Here is a 19133-nt window from a genome sequence, read left to right as displayed (position 1 = left end):
GGGCAACTTGCGAGTAACACAGAGTAACACACATTTGGTGCTTTGAACCCTGTTTAACATGCTATTAGTGTCCCGCAGATGGTGCCACGAGCTTGTGCAGTTAGAAGCAATACGTTCATGAAATAAACTTATTAGAAAACTTAATATTTTGCAGTTTATTTAGTAATTGTTTATGGCCATTTAGCGATTTCAATCATCATATAGCACCCAGGCACCCAAAAAAGGGAATCATATCCCTGAGGGAGGAACTACTAATGATTTTCATTTAGGGAGTAAATGAAACCAAGTTACTGGCTAGTTGGAAATACAAAATAATGCATGGTGGAAAATGCAAATATAAGACCACCACTGATCAAACCAAGGAGATACAAACAGTCTGCTAAAGACTTACTAATGAATTTAAAGAAAATATCTTGCGAGAGGGAACATGTCCAGCCTAATTATACAGATCTTGCTTTTCAGTTTTCAAAATCAGTGACTTGCACCAAAAGACACCGGATCAAAGGTCATATTACTCCTAAATACCAGACAAGACAGATTGTGCAGCCGCAGCACCCTTCTATATGAAAGGGAGTGTATGACCACAGGGTGTTTTCCCAATGTTGGGAAAGATGACATGCCAATTGAAGGAAGGATGGGGGATCTCTTTCCTCTCTGAGAGTTTGTCTGGCCTTGAGCTACGAGCTATTCTGGAGACAATGTTCTGTCAAAAACTGCTCATTTCCTTAAAGGTCCTGTTCTTCGTGAACTCGTTACGTATTTCTGAAGGAGGGACTTCATAAAACAAGGAAGTCATCAGCCCGTTTTTAGGACAGTGAAAACAGCGGTATACAGATAAGTACATTTTGTGAAAAATACGGTGTTTTTTTACACGCGAAACATGAACATGTTATATTGCACACTGTAAACACAATCAAAGCTTCAAAGACACAGGAAAAACGGGACCTTTAAATTACAGAAACATGCATAAAAGCACCTTTTAGCAACCTACTTTTTTATTAAATTGGATTTAATTTTTTTATAGGTGGATCTCATGTGATTGACAGGTTATCCTGTCCTCGCACCAGTAAACACGTCATCAGAGAAAAGATGAGATGTCACTGCAAGCGGGAGGGGAAGATATTTTGATAAATTTTCAAAATGAGATTAAAAAATAAATCTAAATAAGAACTGATTAAAAAAATAAAATAATAATAATAATCTAAGAACAGATTAAATTTGAGAAATTGATATTTCCAACCCAGCCCTACATTCTAATATGGTGGTTTGGTGTTCAAGAAACATTATCAATGTTAAAAAAAGATTGTTTCTTAACACTTATAATTATACTTACACTGAAAACTGATGTTTCAAAAGTCATTTTATCACATCCTCTGGAAATGTTGAATAAGCGTTTGAGTGAGGATGGATGCAGAATATAGATCAGCGGGCGTTTTGACCCCTCAAACAGACCAGAGCAGAAGTGAACAGCGAATGACTGTTCAGTCTCTTACTGCTGCCCACACACAGCTGAAGCAGACGACACCCACCATAATGACAGACACATCTGCATACGCATCGATCTTTCTCAACGCCTTTATTCCATGCATTCAATGCATCACATCTAGAACTCGTCTGGTGCCACATTCCACCACTCTCAAAATTATATGCCAACAGTTTTCAAATCTTATTCAAAATCTCTGTTAACTATTTAATACACAAAGCTGAATCTCACACAAACATGTCCACACCATGTTTCACACACTAAAATCAAAGAAAGTAATAAATCTGTATAGTGAATAACTGACTGGTGTTTGAGATTTCTCCAACGGCATAACTCTTGGACAAAGTTTGCACATTGCTTGTGTGATATCCACTGGCTTGCCTTCATGGTTTAAAACTGAAATATTTCCAACATTGCAACGTGACATTTTTCCTGATCACCAACTCCATCTTTGCTTGCAAAACGATGGAAAATGATTCACATTTTGTGCATGTCAGTATAACAAACTATGAGTATAACAAAAATCTAAGTAATAAAAAAAAAAGAAGCAGAAACATTACTAAAACTAATATTAAAAATACTATGATAGTATAGAACTAATAAACAGATTTTTTTTTAAATTCTTGCCATTTTTCCAATACAATTTTTATTCTGCATTACCGTAATGAAAATTTGAGGATGAATGTGATGATTCTGCAAACAAGCTTCACTTTCCTTATGCAAACTATATATTTTTTCTTTTGATTTTAGAGTGAATTATGACCTTGACATGTTTTATAGGTGATGTGAGATTCTCCCCCAAAAAAAGTGTATTTGGATTTGTTGGTAAAACTATATATATCCTCATCATTCCATTACAGTACTTGGTTAACTCTTGGCTAGATTTTTTTAAGGTGTGTGTGCACAATGCATTTTGACCAGGGCCAAGATCACCAAGGTTGATGCCATGACAACAGAGGGTGTGGTATTATGACAACACAAGGTGTGGTGCCAACAGAAGTCATGGGCATATCCTATTGTGTTTAGACAAAGAGATCTGAGGCAGTAATTTGAGAAAGTAAGTGTGTGTGTGTGTGTGTGTGTGTGTGTGTGTGTGTTTGTGTGTCACAAGACAACAGGACTTTATATGTTGCAACTCACAGAACATTATTAAGACATTATTTACCCAAGGTGTTCAGCCTCTGTGACTTTCATTTAATGATTTCCCATCTAAGCGGTCAGCTCTCACCTTTTTTAACTTTCTTCTGCAGTTTAATGGTGTCTGAAGATTTCTTCTTGATATCTGCACGTGCCTTCTTATATTCTGAAAAAAAAATCAAACAAAAAAAACCATTAGCCTCTTCGGTGGAGGCAAAATATACATTTTAATTAAGGCAATTGTTCAAATCCCACATCTTAAATATGAGCAACAATAACTCTGCCTTCCTTAGCAAGCACTGATAATAAATTATTCACAATGATGTCAAACGAAACGACCCCTTAGCAACCCCAGACAGCCGTGTTGGAGATTGTGTGGGTGTAGCTGCGTATTTACTGGCGAGTTGCAAAGCAACTGATTGAACGCCTATTTTATATGACATAATGGATTGTTCTTATGAATAAATGATCCATTATGAGCGGTGATATAACTGTCTGAGGGACTCCCACAGAGCTAAGATCCATTTAATAATTAACAGTGTGCAGCTAATAGGACAGGTTTTCCGACACTGATGTTCTTAAAGGGGTGGTGTTATTTTTTTTGCTAGGGCTGGGTATTGACACAAATTTCAAGATTTGATTCGATTTCAATTCAAAAGGTTGTGATTCGAAAAAATATGGATTCATTTGGATATATATATATATATATATATATATCAGGTACAATACAAGGCAAATTTGCTCACGGAAAAAATCTTAACTAATGCTGTAAACTGTAAAAAACAGTTTTTTAAAAATAATAATAAAGTTATAATACTAACTTTATAATTATATAATTATTCCTACTACAATTCGTTTTTTGAAATATAAACATTTAAATTGTATCTGTCAAAAAAAACAGATTTTTTCAAACACATTAAATACTGAAGAACAGTAAAAAAATATATAATGAATATGTAACATGGTGCATGTATTTAGCAAAACATATTTACCTGACTAACGAGTTTATGGTCACTGAATGGCTTTTCTGAGGTAAATATAATATTACGTGACATTGTTTACAAATTGACGTCTTTCCGCGGTTGAAACACTGATTGAGCGATTACATGTTGTACTGTGTCTTTTAATATACCTTTTGATGTTCATTCATGATTATTTTGTGCTGTAATGTAGTAAAGAGGAACCGATGATTAGTTCACTGATGCTTTGCTTGATCTGAGGTTGGCAACATTGATCTTTCAAGCCACATTAAAGAGCGCCACACGGTATTTATTGTTTGAATTTCGTAATAAAATGGACAGAATTGAAATCTGAGACTTTGTTTCAAATCAAAAGTAACAAAGCACAAAGCTTATTGTGATTTATTAGATGGGAAGCACGCCATAAAGTTTTGTTCATTCATCACCTGAAAACAGCATAGACTAAAAGATCGATTCTTGGGATTTAAGAAACGATAGCAGTTCATAAAAACGATCTGAGGTCCACTTCAAGTTTTTGTGCCAAAACAATCATAATTTAGTTTTTATAGCATTAGCATATTATAATGAACTCATCTCAAAATATCAATAAAAACTAGATTCAAGACATTACCCCTTTAAGTAACAATAATTGAATTTATTAAAGCTGCAAGCAGCGATTGCGGGCCCAAGCCGGTGGCACCGCCACCCTGGTGCCTTTAGTTCCACTAAAGGCACCGGGTGGCGGTGCCACCGGCTTGGGCCCTCCATCGCTGCTTGCAGCTTTAATTATATATATATATATATATATATATATATATATATATATATATATATATATATATATATATATATATATATATATATTATGTAAATTCTTTTTTCCCCCTATTTTTAACATATATATTATTATATATATAATAATAATAATATATATTATTAACATTTTTGGATGCTAAACTATTCTTTTTATAGGCTTTGTACTTTGTACACTTTGTACACTCACGTTCCAATATAGAAAAATGATCCTCTTCAAATGCGCAAAAATGTGCTTGGAAACATCACAGTGGAGCGGTGCTTACTATGAACGGCACAAACTGTACAACTGACTATTTAAACAGAGCAGTGTAATTTTTATATGTAAGGTTGACTATTTTATTATTATATTTTATTAAGGCTATAATGAACATTCTGCGATGTCAAGATTGCAATGCTGGAATGCTGTGTGTGTGTGTGTGTGTGTGTGTGTGTGTGTGTGTGTGAGGCTCGATCGAACAATGGAGACATAAAAACATACTCCGTCATTTTGTTCATACAGAACACAACATTGTGCTTTTGTTAAACTATAAACTCTTGTCAAACTGTAACCTACAACTGTCACCCAACCAAAATCACACACACACACACACCCCCCTCCCCTCCCCTCCCCTCCCCTCCCCTCCCCTCCCCTCCCCACACAGACAGACACACACACAGAGAGAATGGCAGAGAGACAGAGAGAGAGAAAATACACATTCAAACCACAATATCTGACTTCCTGTTGGTCGGAGCTAATGACTGTAAATTAGAAAGTTGTCCGGATCGAAGAGAAGAATATACGTACCGAGTTTGGTTACTGTAGGTAAAACTATAACTAAGTTATAACACACTTTATGCATCCTTTTTTAATCATAAATTTGTTTCCTCGCCACGGCCAAACCGTTCGAGATATCAAAAATCCCCTGTCAATTTATCATCCTCCATGTCTTGACTTCATGCTGACCGAGTTTCGTGGTCATCGGATGAATTCTCTAGGAGAAGTGTTTCAAATGCGAGAGCAAGCGTTCTCCAATCAACCCGTAATAGCCGACTTCCTGTTGGGCTGGCGTAAAACTTGACCCAGGGAAAGTTGTTCGACCCGATTAAATCTATATGTGTACCGAGTTTCATATTAATTCATGCAAGCGTGTTTGATATACGGACAAGTGTTCGAATCCCATTCCAGGGGGCGCTGTCGAGCCCCCCTGCCACGCCCGGGTACCAGCTTCAGCCTGGCCATGATGGGTTCTGACCTGTGTGCAAAATTTCAAGAGTTTTCGAGCATGTTAAGGCCCTCAAAAGTGCCAGAGATTTTGCACACAGCAGAGAAAGGGTTAAACTAAACTAGCCCCCCTCCTCACACACACACACACACAGAGGGGCAGAGGGAAAATGCTCCAAACAGTACACATTCAAACCAAAATATCTGACTTCCTGTTGGTCGGAGCTAATGACTGTAAATTAGAAAGTTGTCCGGATCGAAGAGAAGAATATACGTACCGAGTTTGGTTACTGTAGGTAAAACTAATACCCCATTTTTGACTAAAGGTGGCGCTACTGAGCCCCTTACCACGCCCGTTTCTGAAACTTCGCACATGTCTATTACACAATAAATGTCAAATGCATGTTGAGTTTCATGCAATTTGAAGCATGTTAAGAGCCTCAAATGCATCCAAAAAGAATATAAAAGTTTAAAGCGTTGCCATGGCGACAGTATTAAAGATATCAATAATCCTTTCACAGGTCTACATCTGTCGTGTGTTTACATTATACAGATGAAGTTTGAAGCAAATCGGGTAAAAATAAGAGGGTGATTTCAAAGCATTTCGAAAGTGACACACTTCCTGCTGCCAGTTGGTGGCGCTATAACTTTGACTCACAATAGTCACATCCATGTGATCGGCCTCTTACAGCGAACACACTGCTGAAGTTTCATCAAGATCAATTAATGTATGAGGATGTTATAACACACTTCCTGTTTCCAATATTCGCCAGAAATTCGTTTCCTCACCACGGCCAAACCGTTCGAGATATCAAAAATCCCCTCGCAACTTTTCATCCTCAATGTCTTGACTTCATGCACACCGAGTTTCGTGGTGATTGTTTGAATCGTCTAGGAGGAGTATTTTAAATTCCATTGCATGTGTTTTTTAAACTACGCCAAATAGCCGACTTCCTGTTGGGCTGGGGTAAAAAGTCAGAGCATGAAGGATATATGAACCGATGAGATCTATAAGTGTACCGAGTTTCATATTATTTCATGCAAGCGTGTTTGATTTATGGACCAAGTTTTCGGACCCCGTTCCAGGGGGCGCTGTCGAGCCCCCCTGCCACGCCCGGGTACCAGCTTCAGTCTGGCTCTAATGGCCGCGGGTTCTGACCAGTGTGCAAAGTTTCAAGAGTTTTTGAGCACGTTAAGGCCCCCAAAAGTGGCAAAAACCTTGAAAAAAAAATTATTATAAAGAAGAATAACAAAAAACCCTTAGAAGAACAATAGGGCTCTGCGCCCTTTCAGGGCTTGGGCCCTAAATATATTGTTTATATGTGAAGTCTGAACCTGATGTATGAAACTGGATATTCTTCTTGTTAATTTTTTTCCATTGAGTCAACTTTTTGTTTTCAGGTATGAAATTCTTCTTTTGAATCAACCCTACTTAGCTAGAAACACTTCCATTATAGCATTAAAACGATACTTTACCTCCTGCCAACTTTTTGTACACAAAGATTAAATACTAAACCTGTCGAATACAGATTATATCACACAGGGAAGGAGGCCGATACCTTTGGCATGGTCTTTATCCACCTGACTGGCAACCTTCTTCCACTCTTCAATTTTCAGTTCCAGAGGAGTGATCAAGTTATCCATGAGAGCTCTGCACACACACACACACACACGTTAAAGTTGTCCATACAAGTAATGCATTTTATTAAACAAAATCTTCATTATCAATTTAACTAAGAAGCTTATGAAAAACAAAGTAGAAGTAAATAGTCATACGTGGTGAACAGTTTGAGCTTGTTCTCAATGCTTCTGTGTCTCATACACATCCTGGTCAAAGCTGATCCGATCTCTTTCGTTGCTCCTGGAGGGAAAAAAGAAAAAGGAAATTAATATCAATGTCCTTAATCTCACAATCTTCTATTCTGAGCTCCATCAGAGTCTGCTAAATGCCAAGAGGAAAAACACGTTGCTTAAGAGTTCTGACAGAACAGTTTCATCACATTGTTCTCTCCTCTCCTCTCTTTTTTCCTTTCTTCCCCCACTCTTTCTTTAATAAGTGGCTGAATGGGCTTCATTTTGTAACATGTCTCAGACAGCTTGCAACAGAACTCATCTTATCTTTCACAGGAATGTATGGTTCAAAAAAAGCAACACACATTTCTCATTAATGCGGATTAAAGGAATTGTTTTTGAATTTCCCAAAAATGAAACTTCTGTCATCATTCACTCACCCTCATGTTGCTAAACCCATATTACCGGTACTTACTTTTAACTGATTCATTGATAAGATCTGACTGAAAAGAATGATTTGCTCACAAGACAGAAGATATAGTAAACGAGTCAAATGGACTCAGTAGCCCTTTACTGTAATTGCATGGAAAAGAGCATGGAAAACCGTCAAACTTCCTTCCACGGAAGAATGAAAGTCAGTCCAACTGGTTTGGAATGACATGAAGGCGAGTAAATAACGGCAGAAATATCATTCCATTGAGGTGGGTAATTACGTTACACTCCGGGATCTGTAAAAGAAGCACATTTGACCTAGTTTCTTTTAGCACAGGCCTTGTACCTGCATCAGGGCAATCTGACCCAGAGGAGGGGAGGACGGGACACACATGACATCTTGACGGAGTTGCATTTTCTCTCGAAATACAAAACACCTCTAATGAGAGAAATAGAGCTTGGAACTAAGAAAAATAAACTCTTCATTCTGTACCATTAACATACATTTTATAGGTTTCAATTTTTTTTTATTAAAGGAATTAATATTTATTAAGTGATGAAATGATGCATTAAATTGATCAAAAGTGACAGTAGTACATATATTTATAATATTACAAAAAAATTAACTATAGTTATTATAAAGGTCATTCTATTATATATCATTCTATTATAAAGAAAGAGAGAGAGAAAGAAAGAAAAAAAAATCACCTTTTCCACAAAAATATTATGCAAAGTACCGGTAATAATGTTTCTCTGACCAGCCAATTAGCATATTAGCATGATTTCTGAAGGATCACGTGACACTGAAGACTGGAGTAATGATGATGCTGAAAATTCATCTTTGCCATCAATGGAATAAATTATATTTGAAAATATATTAAATATTTCGCAATAATTACGTTTTTTTTTATACATTGAATTGAATTGAATAAACAATAAAAAAAAAACTCATAATGCACGGTTTTAGTAATATACTCTTCAGTAATATTGAGGAATTAGTGCTGCGGCCCCAAAGTTTTAAACAGGTCAATTACTTTGCTTCTGCATAATCACACTAATGCATCACTGCACCAAAGCCTCCAGCCTGCAGAGCGAGCACTGCACATTTATCAAGAGACCGCTCACACAAGACAGGGTGCCAGAAAAAGCAGATCTTCAACACCCCCTCAAGCCTATGCAGTATGCACTCATTATCTTTGGTTAGTAACAACTCAGTTTAGCCAGAACAAAATTAGATCGCTCCCATTATGATCAACTAAAGTTGTTTACAGTGGAAGCTTCTTCATCTAGCTAAAAATTTATTAATTCAGCAATACAATCACAATGTGTGAAAAGATTGTTATGAATTGTGTTCCTTGCTTATATCACAATGATTCCCTTGCCTTTCCAAAGATTCTCTTTCTAGGTAAGAAAAAAACGTGGAAAAACAATCTCTCAAAATCAGTAAAGGCAGCCCATTTTAGGGCCACACACACACTGCTGGACTTTGTTTGACTTTTCCCAACCTAAAGTCAGCTAAGGTAAGGAAAACAAAAAGATGCTACATTTTCGGGCTAACACTTGTACAGCTGAGAAGCACAGCCCCCAAAAAGCTATATTTAATCACTAATCTGAGAGGAATGGATCTATAAACTTGATAAGCTGAGGTAAACATCTGGGAAAGGCATAGACAAAACTGGCTTACTATTAGCCTGTATGATATATGACTATGATAAATGATATTGCTGATTACAAAACCTGATGAACTAGTTAGATTATGCATTACATCGCAATGATACATCCATTATCCCACCCACCCACAAACTCATAAAAGGTCACATTACCTGATGAGTCGGAAACTTAAATTTCATAATTGCTATTAAAATACTCAAAGTGACTGAAATATTAAAATAAATTAAGTTAAGACTGTGCAAACAGTCTCAATGCTGCCATTAAATCATCTAATCACATATGCTTTAAACTGGACTGCTGACTGTGTTTGAACAGGATGTAGTTGATGCAATATGCAAATTGTGCACAGAACAAGTTCTCTTATTGGCTGTAAAACCTGGCCGTTAACAGTCACTCACTCCTCGTTTTCATTTTCTCAATCATCGAGTCCTCTTCAAAATAATCAAGCAATTCATTGAAACAAAAGTGAAGGAACATTTCTGCCTGCTTTCACACTGTCCCACTGGCTTTGAAAGTGGACTTAATTTTATTATATCACAAGAATGTGTCAATTTTAATTGAAAGCAAAAAAATTACATTTCACTTTCTGTGTGTAGTAGCTCCTAATTCCAAATTTGGAAAAATGCTGTCAACTGTTCCATTTTCCCACAAAACTTGTATTTTGCCACTTTTTCATGGCTTTTTGCACTTAAACGTTCAAATACATACAAATTTATGTAAAAATGCCCATCTTGCCGAGTATTCTGGTGAATAGTCAGTTTCGGAATGTAAATAGTATATAAATAATAAATACATGTCATGTGTCAGTAAGGATCCGTGCATAAGCTCTTAAAGTGACAGCAGCCTAATAAACCTGCTGCTGAACCAAAGACCAAATCACTCGCTGCTGCTCTTGACTGAATAACTTTTGTAACATTAATTGTAAGCATTAATCTGCATTTCATTTTTACAATGAAGACTATCCAGAGTTATTTTACATTTGATTCATTTCATTTCTGTAGTAGCCTATTTCTTACCTGAATACTACTGTTAGACCCACCTGAAAAAAAGTAAAGCCATGTTTATTTCATTTGTCTCTTTATTCTATTGTATTTTATTTGTGTTATCGTTTGCAATTTGTTCTTATTTTATTACTGACTTGTTTACTTGTCCCTTTTTTTTATATAAATGTAGTTCAACTATTCTAATAAACTAGTCTTAGGTGTAAGCTCTTACAACACAATTACCCAAATTGCCAAAAAACATGAGATAACAAATTATCTGTATGGCGGTTTTCCCTGTGGTATCAAAAACGGTATTGAATATCTATATTTTTCAAGGTACCATATTGAAGTTGGAAATTAAAGTATCGTGACAACACCATAACAAACAATAACGCAAATAAATTGAACATTGCATGTATAATGAAAGATAAAAGTCCAATGTTCGAGCATTCACATTCATTCAAATTTATACTTTGAGACACGCTACATATCTCCCACTAAAATTAAATAATATTACTGAAGTTAATTCTATAATCCTATAACTTAAGCAAATTCTTGATAAGGTTCTCTTTTTTTCTCAATGAAGCTCTTCATGAAACTACATCTGTCAATGTACTTCCTGGTAAGCATTTCCCTGGTCTATAGCCATTAGCCAGGGGCAGCAAATGTGTGCTCTCTAAAATCTGACTGTTCCTCCAGCAGGAGTTCGACTAGACATGTCATATCACGCACCTCACTGGCCTTTCGGTTGCTGTGAGCATGATCTTCAGTGCAGAAACTACTGCCACAAACTGGTCTCTGTTGACTGCAGTCAACTCACTGGGCTGGGGAGCTGGGACGTCACGTCACACCCTGAAGCCTCGGGTTAACGCTCAATGAGCCGCATTACCACGTTTCACACGCGAGATCTCTACACGTTATCTGCTGGGGGTTGAGTTCAGACATTAAAAGTTTTCAGAGGTCTCTGATGTCAATCAACCGGTGTTGAATAAAGGGAGCTCAAAAGACACACTTTGTAACAACAGTTCTCTAACTCTATAATTACAGGTGTTTGAGTAAAAACCCCTTTTAAACTCAGGCAGACCGCCAAAAAGTTGCCAATTCAAACAGTGTGAAATTTGTTCTTCCCATTTTTTATTCCTTATAAGAGTAACAGATCAAGCTGATTGCACCATTCTGTATATTCTTTGGATAAAACTTCACTGCCTTGCCAATTTTCCAGCCACTTTAAAAGCAACGGTTATGCTGGGTGGAAACCACAATAGGGAGAGTTCAATTAATATAACTGCTCGTTTATGTCTGAATCAAATTAATCTATCCTTTGTGGCTATGTATTTAAAACATTACCAAACAATTGTATACAACTTTTTAAACCATGCAGTTGAGATGGAGTTAGCCTAGCGATTAACGCACACGTTCTGACACATTCATTAAGATCTGTAGGTTTGAATCTATCTCCAAATTGTTTCAAAATCCTGTCTTTTACCCATAAATTGCAGTTCCCTCTCTCCTGTGAAATAAATCTGGGGGCAAAATGATGGAGATAAAGGAGGTAGCATATTTGGGCTGAGCAAGGAGCCCGTTTGTGATTTCTGTTCCAATTATAAAAGCAATGTTATTCATATATACACCAAATATTACTTTTATAAATGCACTAATAAGGCCTGGTTGCTATCAAACTCATGCATAATTACAATGAAAAAGAATAAATAAAAAAAAGTCTAATACTTCAAAATCCATTCAGTAGATTTATAATGGTATCAGATGGTAATGCGAGGGTTATTTAATATACATTAAGGTATTCAATTATTACTAATTCATATACTATGTGGTGTTACCATAGGACAATTTCAAAAGAATACCATTGCACTAAAATTATATTTTTTGGATAAATATCTGTAACCTATACATACATTATATATAATTTATTAAATATTTTTATTGTTTACTTGTTTTATTTAAATAAAATGTCAATTATATATAATATATATTTTTTTATTATTATTCGTATATTAGATAAAAATATGCATTTATATATAAACCCCAAACAACACACGAAAAAACGTGCAAGAATCTAATCTAGTCTTTCTGAAACCATATTAAAACATTCAAGCACTCAGATCTGTGTCTAATACAAAAAGTTTCTTCACTTTTCTTGCCAATATGATGTATGATCCCCATTAAACCTCTTAATCACACAAAGACGGTCTTTATCACTGACTGTACGTTTCCGTCAGCACTCAAATACTTTCCACTCGCTTGTGCCGTTAGAAAAGAGTTCATAACTCAACATAAAGCCAAGCCTTTGCACACAACCTCAGAAGAACAACACGCTCAGTAACGCACACCTAGCTGGCGGCCTCATCACCTTAAACGGTCAAAATCGTGTTTGCTCAAGAGCAATAAACTTTTCCACGTTTTCCTCAATGGAAAAGCTTTTGCTTAGCCACAATTTAATCCCCTGCATGTAAGCTGGCTGTATGAAGAGATCTAAAGAGGACAGAAAAGCGCACTGGGCCAGCATTCACAGCGTTCTGTTTCAATCTCAGATTCTCTATTGAGTTTTCTGACCGCGGGTCAGTCACAATATATTCATTCAGATAGAGAGAGAGGCCAGAAGAATGAAACCTTAGTTAACAAGCACTCACTGCTGTCTGTGATATGATGCTTAAAAGAGGCCATTCTGTGGACAAAGACGGCCATTCACGCGGACACAGCACACCTTGATCACACTCACACATACACAATGACAGACACTCATAGTCACACTAGAGATGGCTAAAGTTCTGCAAGTCAGTATAAAAATAATAAAACAAATAAGTTCAGCATATTAGGTTTTCCTGTAGCATAATTAGAATAATAAATTAAAACATAATAAAAAAATGCAATGCTCATGGTAAATACATTGAATAAAAGTATTAACTTCTATTTGTAAAAGTAAAAATGGTCCATTTGATGATCGGGTACAGAGACAGAGTAGACTATTAAAGAGAATTAAAAAAATATGTCATTGCATGCAGGTACGCAGGTCAGATCAGGGTCAACTATTCAGTGCGGATGTGCTTAACACATTAAAGCATTGATTACACTGCAGTTCAGCCAAATTCATTTGAAGATCAATAGTTTTCAGGGGGAAAATTTGCAAAGAGCGCTTGCTCCCACAAACTTTCTTTCCGCAGTACAATATCTTGTTAATCACAACGTTGCATCAGAATATCATCCACCTAAACTTTGCTACTGGGAGAATATTAAGTAATAAAACATTATATGTCTCTCCTTAGGGTTCACAGACTATTTCATTGTACTGACATCAGCGAGCGAACACCAGCGGTCTACACTCCCAGCTGGTCTCCTTGAAAAACTGCTGAACCTTAATGACCCCACATGAGGAAGTGAAATATTAAGAGCGTCTTAATGAAGCAGGGTTTTTTTTTGCAAGCAAATCTGATTAGTATTATTGCGTGAATCCGTTAAGTGCATTTCCTCATACACAATGGTGCACTTTTCTCAGCAGTGTTAAGGCCTATTTTGCACCAAATCTAATACAAAGGTATGACACCAAAGTATAAAAAATACTTTTTTTTGTTATGTAAATTGTTCATAAACATGCATTATAAAACTGTATAATTTAGGGATTCACCGAATATTCGGCCACCGATAATTTTCGGCCGAAAATGGCCCAAAAATGCATTTCCGGTTTTCGGCCAGAGACTTTTATCACTGAAACAATACGGCTGAAATGAATTCGAATTCGTTGAATTGCGGTGGTTGCGCCTGATATAATTCACCGTGCGTCCACATAAAGCTGCCTCTTTTTCTTGGCTTGTTGCACTTACGGTCAAATACACACGAAAACATTGTCACAACGTTCGTCTTGCAGCGAATTCACAAACACATCGGTTATGTCCGTGCTGTCAACAGTAACGCATGCGATTCATGTTTTTCAGTTTAACGAGGTAAAAATATTTTACGCAATTAACGCAGCATTCGTTTTTTTCCCTGTCATACTTTGGCTAGCGTTACATTATATGATCATGTTATTCTTCATGCAAATGCTTTTAAACATGCAAGCGCGAAAAGACAAAAGAGAGCGCTATCTGTGAATGTCCTGCTGACACGCGCGCCAGAATCGAGCTTATCTTTCGAGCTTAACGAATAATAACACACAGTTATGCCAAAATGTAATTTTTTTTGTATCCTCATGAGAGCAGTCTTAAATTAGTTAAGTGAAGTTATAAATTACCGTTAAGAGTTGTGAGTAAATGGGACTCGTGTGAGATCCACATGTGCAGCAGTGACAGCAGAATCACAGAAGATCATTCTAGTGTTTAAATATTTATTATCCACTTTGCACATCTGCAATTCTTGGTGCACTTGTTGTTGTTAAAGTTCTACAGTTAGCATACGGGCTATGGCAAAATATTGTTGTATCTTTAAGCAGTTGCACTTGTTCTGAATGCACTTTCTTGTAGTAGTCCAACAGAGAAAAAATTTAAATGCACTTGACCTAAATGCACTTTGTTTTTATGAGAGAACATTTCATTTTATATTAACACTTAACTTAATAAGTTAAACATTTTAGTTTGAATTTTATTTTATACTGTGCATTGTTGCAATGTGCTATATAAATATTTGCAGAATTTGTAATTGATTTATTCTTCGAAACTTGAATATTAATTTATGCAATTGCAATGCCATGATTTATTCTTTGAAACTTGAATATTAATTTATGCAATTGCAATGCCTTAATTTTAGTAAAGTTAGTACCCAAATTTTCATTTTGGTGCCTCCCTAGTATAATCATCACATAATTATTATTTATTTATTTTTTATCCTGAAAAAGACATCATATATATATTAGATATATTACATATATATATAACTATATATATATATATATATATATATTCAATGTCTTTTTCAGGATAAAAATAAATAAATAATAGTAATAAATTAAAATGACAGCTTGCAAAAAAAGAAGGGATTTAATAGGCGTTGCCTTGTCATGAAAGACACGTACAAGATTTAATTACAAAAACATGATGTGTAAACAGCCTTTAAAATGTCAGGAAAGGGTAAATATATGCAGGCAAACAATGAAATATTCTCTATAGGGATGGGATCAATTAGGTAGTCTAAATTCATATTCAATCTGGTTCAGAGGGAAAATATCTACATTTAGCACAAGAACTTTATTGTCTTTTTTTTCATGATAAAGTTTTGCAATAAACCCCATCTTATGTATTAGTAAGAAATTCTGGTAGAAATCACATTCAGAGAGGCATTCCTCCCTCTTTAACACTTTTCAACAGCACCAAGTTTAGAATCATGTGACGTCAGATGAAGGTGCAATACAAGGAAAAGCTCTTGTCTATATAAGGCATCGGTGTCAGTGAAGGCTGACCCTGTAGCAGATCAGCTAGAGGCAACGTCAGCAGAATGGCCAGCCGTCCTGCGTGGACTTCAGGGACCAGTGGACTGAAGAGTTGCCAATTCAGTTTCATTCTGGTCATGTGTGCCCTTCAGGGGGATAATGAATTGCAAATCTCTTCAAGGAAGCATGCACATGCACACAAACACTCACAGATGCACGCAAAACTCAATGTGCACCATTATTATTACCCAAGAAACAGCAGCTGAACTGATCTATAGCACGTAATGTGCAATTTTCACCACCAAAAACCTAAAACAAAGCCCTAGTCAAACGATTTTCCTACATCATACCATATAATTAATTTCGCTTAAGTGTCGTGGAACCTTCCGAATGCGACTACTGTTTTCTGTGCTGTGTTCAAATTCAAACCAAAAATAGTTTAAGCCCGAGACAGAGCGGTCACAGGTAATTTCACTGGGGGCCAGCGTGTTTCCAAAGGAAACGGTCAGTGGCTTGCCTTCCCCACCAAGGTCAGGACACTCTCGTAAACCACGTCTGGGGGACAAACTTCCTCCCAAAGCTGACTTTAAACGATCTGTCACAGCATACCAAGGCGTCCCAAGTCCTTCCTGACCTTTAGGCAATGTTTGTATTATCCTTCCTTAATATATAGCACAAAGTCACCTTCATTTATATAGTGCTTTTGACAATATGGACTTTTTCAAAGCAGCTTTACAGTGATAATAGGAAATTAAAGTAACAGAGATTGTTTTGGCTTTAACGCAGCTCTAGAATAAAGTTATTGTCCAGCTAAAGTTAGTTTGGATCACAAACTCATACATCTACATGGGCAAACCGTATCGTCTAAAATTTGTCAAACTTCCAAGTGAGCACTAGGGTTGTGGAACAGACTCCTCTTACCTATGTGCAGATTGTGCACTATCATTTAACAAATCTGAAAAAAATAGGGATGTCATTAGTTGGCAGGAGGCATATCAGCAAGCTGAGAGCTGGAAAGTCTCTCCAACTGAGCAAAACACTTAAAAAAAAAAGAGCCCAGCAAAGGTCGCTTTTGTTCTGCGAGCAAGATTCCATTGTAGGAAGGCTGGCACAGTCAAACTTCATATGGTGCCTATTATTATGTTAGGTGGAAACCATATTAGATTATTTTTAGCATAACCATTTACCATTTAAAACAGGCATTAATATGATGCCCTTCAAAAAAATTATCTTAATTTCATAATATCAGCCTAAATGCCAAAATGACATGCATCCTAAAGGAATAGATTTCTGTTCAAAAGTTTGGGGTCAGTTTTTTTTAAAGAAATTAATACTTTTATTCAGCAAAGAAAGATGCATTAAATTAAATTATCAATAGTGACAGTGAAGACATTAATAATGTAAATTTTTTTTTTCAAATAAATGTTCCTTTTTGTATTTATCAAAAAAAAAAAAAAAAAAAAAAAAAAAAAATCAGGGTTTTAACATGGTAATAATTTTATCTTGAGCTCCAAATCATCATATTAGAATGATTTCTGAAGGGTCGTGTGACTTTGAAGACTGGAGTAATGATGCTGAAAATTTAGCTTTGCATCACAGGAATAAATGACATTTTAAAATAGTCAAACAGAAAAAGTTAATAATTTTTCAAAATGTTCCTGTTTTACTGTATTTTTTAAAATCAAATTCTTGCTAAGAATAAGGGACTTTTCAAATAAAAAAAAATCGGTTTTGTTTTTATATAGCACATTAGTCAGAGCAAATTCTATAGAATTCATTTAGACTACTTTTATGGTGCCTGAATGTCCTATTTGGACCTTCTGTCTGTGTTTACTGCACGTTGTCATTGCATACAGCCATTTTTGGGTGATCTAATCCTTTAAAGCAAAAAAAGAAACACTATTTTTAAACTTTACTTACAAAAGTTACAGTCACTGGGTGCAACAATCACTTATTTCAAGCCACATAAGCTTGCTTCTTGGCCAAAAGATCTTATATACAGACTTGTGATTCTTGTTTAAAAAGCACGTATGGAAAGAGGATGTTCTCCACTGGATCACAGGGTTGGTTTTGTACCACTTGGTTCCCTTCTCCACGTGAGTCATTGAGACCGCACTTAGCCACAGGCCTCAAACTAGATAAAAGCTCTAGGCAGTTTGTGTTCCAAATGATCACTGGGTCATGCGAGTTCGAAACGCAGTGGTTGCGTTAGACTTTCTCATTGTTCATTATTTTGAAGGACAGGGTCGTAAAAGTTATGTTATAATCTATTACCAGTCGTTTTAATTTTCACATTTTAATGATCTGACATTTAACAGCTTTTGTTTTCGTTAACATTTTAGTTTTTAACCATGAACGTACAGAATAAGAGTATGGGGCAAGATTATACATTTAGTTCGGTCGGGTTATGTATTTATTAGGGCTGTCAAACGATTAAAATATTTAATCGCGATTAATCACAGTAATGTCATAGTTAACTTAGAATAGATAAAAATGTGTGATTAATCGCAAATGTCTCTTGATTTCTTTTTGTCCCATTATTTTTTCTCATTTTAATGCTCTTATCAACATGGAAAAGTGGATCGGCTTGCTTTGTGCAAATGTTTTTTTATTGAAAACAACATTGGCATATACGGTGTTCAATTTCACACTAACATTCTCACTTGGAGCTAGTGTTGTCACGGTACCAAAATTTCAGTATTCGGTACCGATACCTGTGAAAATCCACGGTTCTCGGTACCAATTTCGGTACCAAAGCTAATTTAGATTAAATTTGCATATATTATAGTGTAAAATCCATTTGTTAGATAACATTAGATAAAATGACCTAACAATAGTTATATACACTGAAGCAATTATTCTCCTTGGGGTAATTTAAAAATGTAGCCTACTAATACATTTTTTAAATCAAAAGTTTTATCTGTTCATGAACAATCAAGTGTTTGTATTAAATAACATTCACAAACATACATTAATGTTGTAAAAATATATTGTTCACTCAATGTGTTGATGTTAGATAAGGCATTAAGTAATGTTAATGAACGGTATCTTATTGTAGCGTTACCAACTAAACAGGAGATAAAACGTGTTTTATTTGACTTGACTGTCCTTTTATTTAATCCAAAACTGCGTTCATATTTAATTTTAAAAGGCCTTTTAAATTAGATACACCGCACACGATACCACTTTAGGGGCCGTTCACATATCGCGTTTTATGCGCGTGCAAATTCGTTATTTCAAATGTAGGCGCGCGGCTTATAATAGAAGCATCTCAACAGGTCATGTG

The 19133-nt window shown here is 35.9% G+C and overlaps 1 protein-coding gene across 9 annotated transcripts in view; it reads right to left on the bottom strand.

Annotated features, from left to right (window-relative positions):
* Nucleotides 1-19133, bottom strand: part of mtss1 (MTSS I-BAR domain containing 1) — a 64387-nt gene that overhangs the window by 16015 nt on the left and 29239 nt on the right. For all 9 annotated transcript variants that reach the window (XM_079628123.1, XM_079628126.1, XM_079628127.1 and 6 more), the window contains 3 exons: nt 7373-7457; nt 7156-7247; nt 2712-2786 (listed from right to left, as the gene is read on the bottom strand). In XM_079628123.1, the coding sequence (XP_079484249.1) occupies nt 2712-2786; nt 7156-7247; nt 7373-7457 (252 nt within the window). The remainder of the gene's footprint in view (nt 1-2711; nt 2787-7155; nt 7248-7372; nt 7458-19133) is intronic.

Source organism: Phoxinus phoxinus (genome assembly GCF_949152265.1).
Source record: "Phoxinus phoxinus genome assembly, chromosome: 11".
NCBI classification, from domain to species: Eukaryota; Metazoa; Chordata; class Actinopteri; order Cypriniformes; family Leuciscidae; genus Phoxinus; species Phoxinus phoxinus.
The sequence above is the reverse complement of the archived record's forward strand: the minus strand, read 5'-3'. Positions and strand labels throughout refer to the sequence as shown.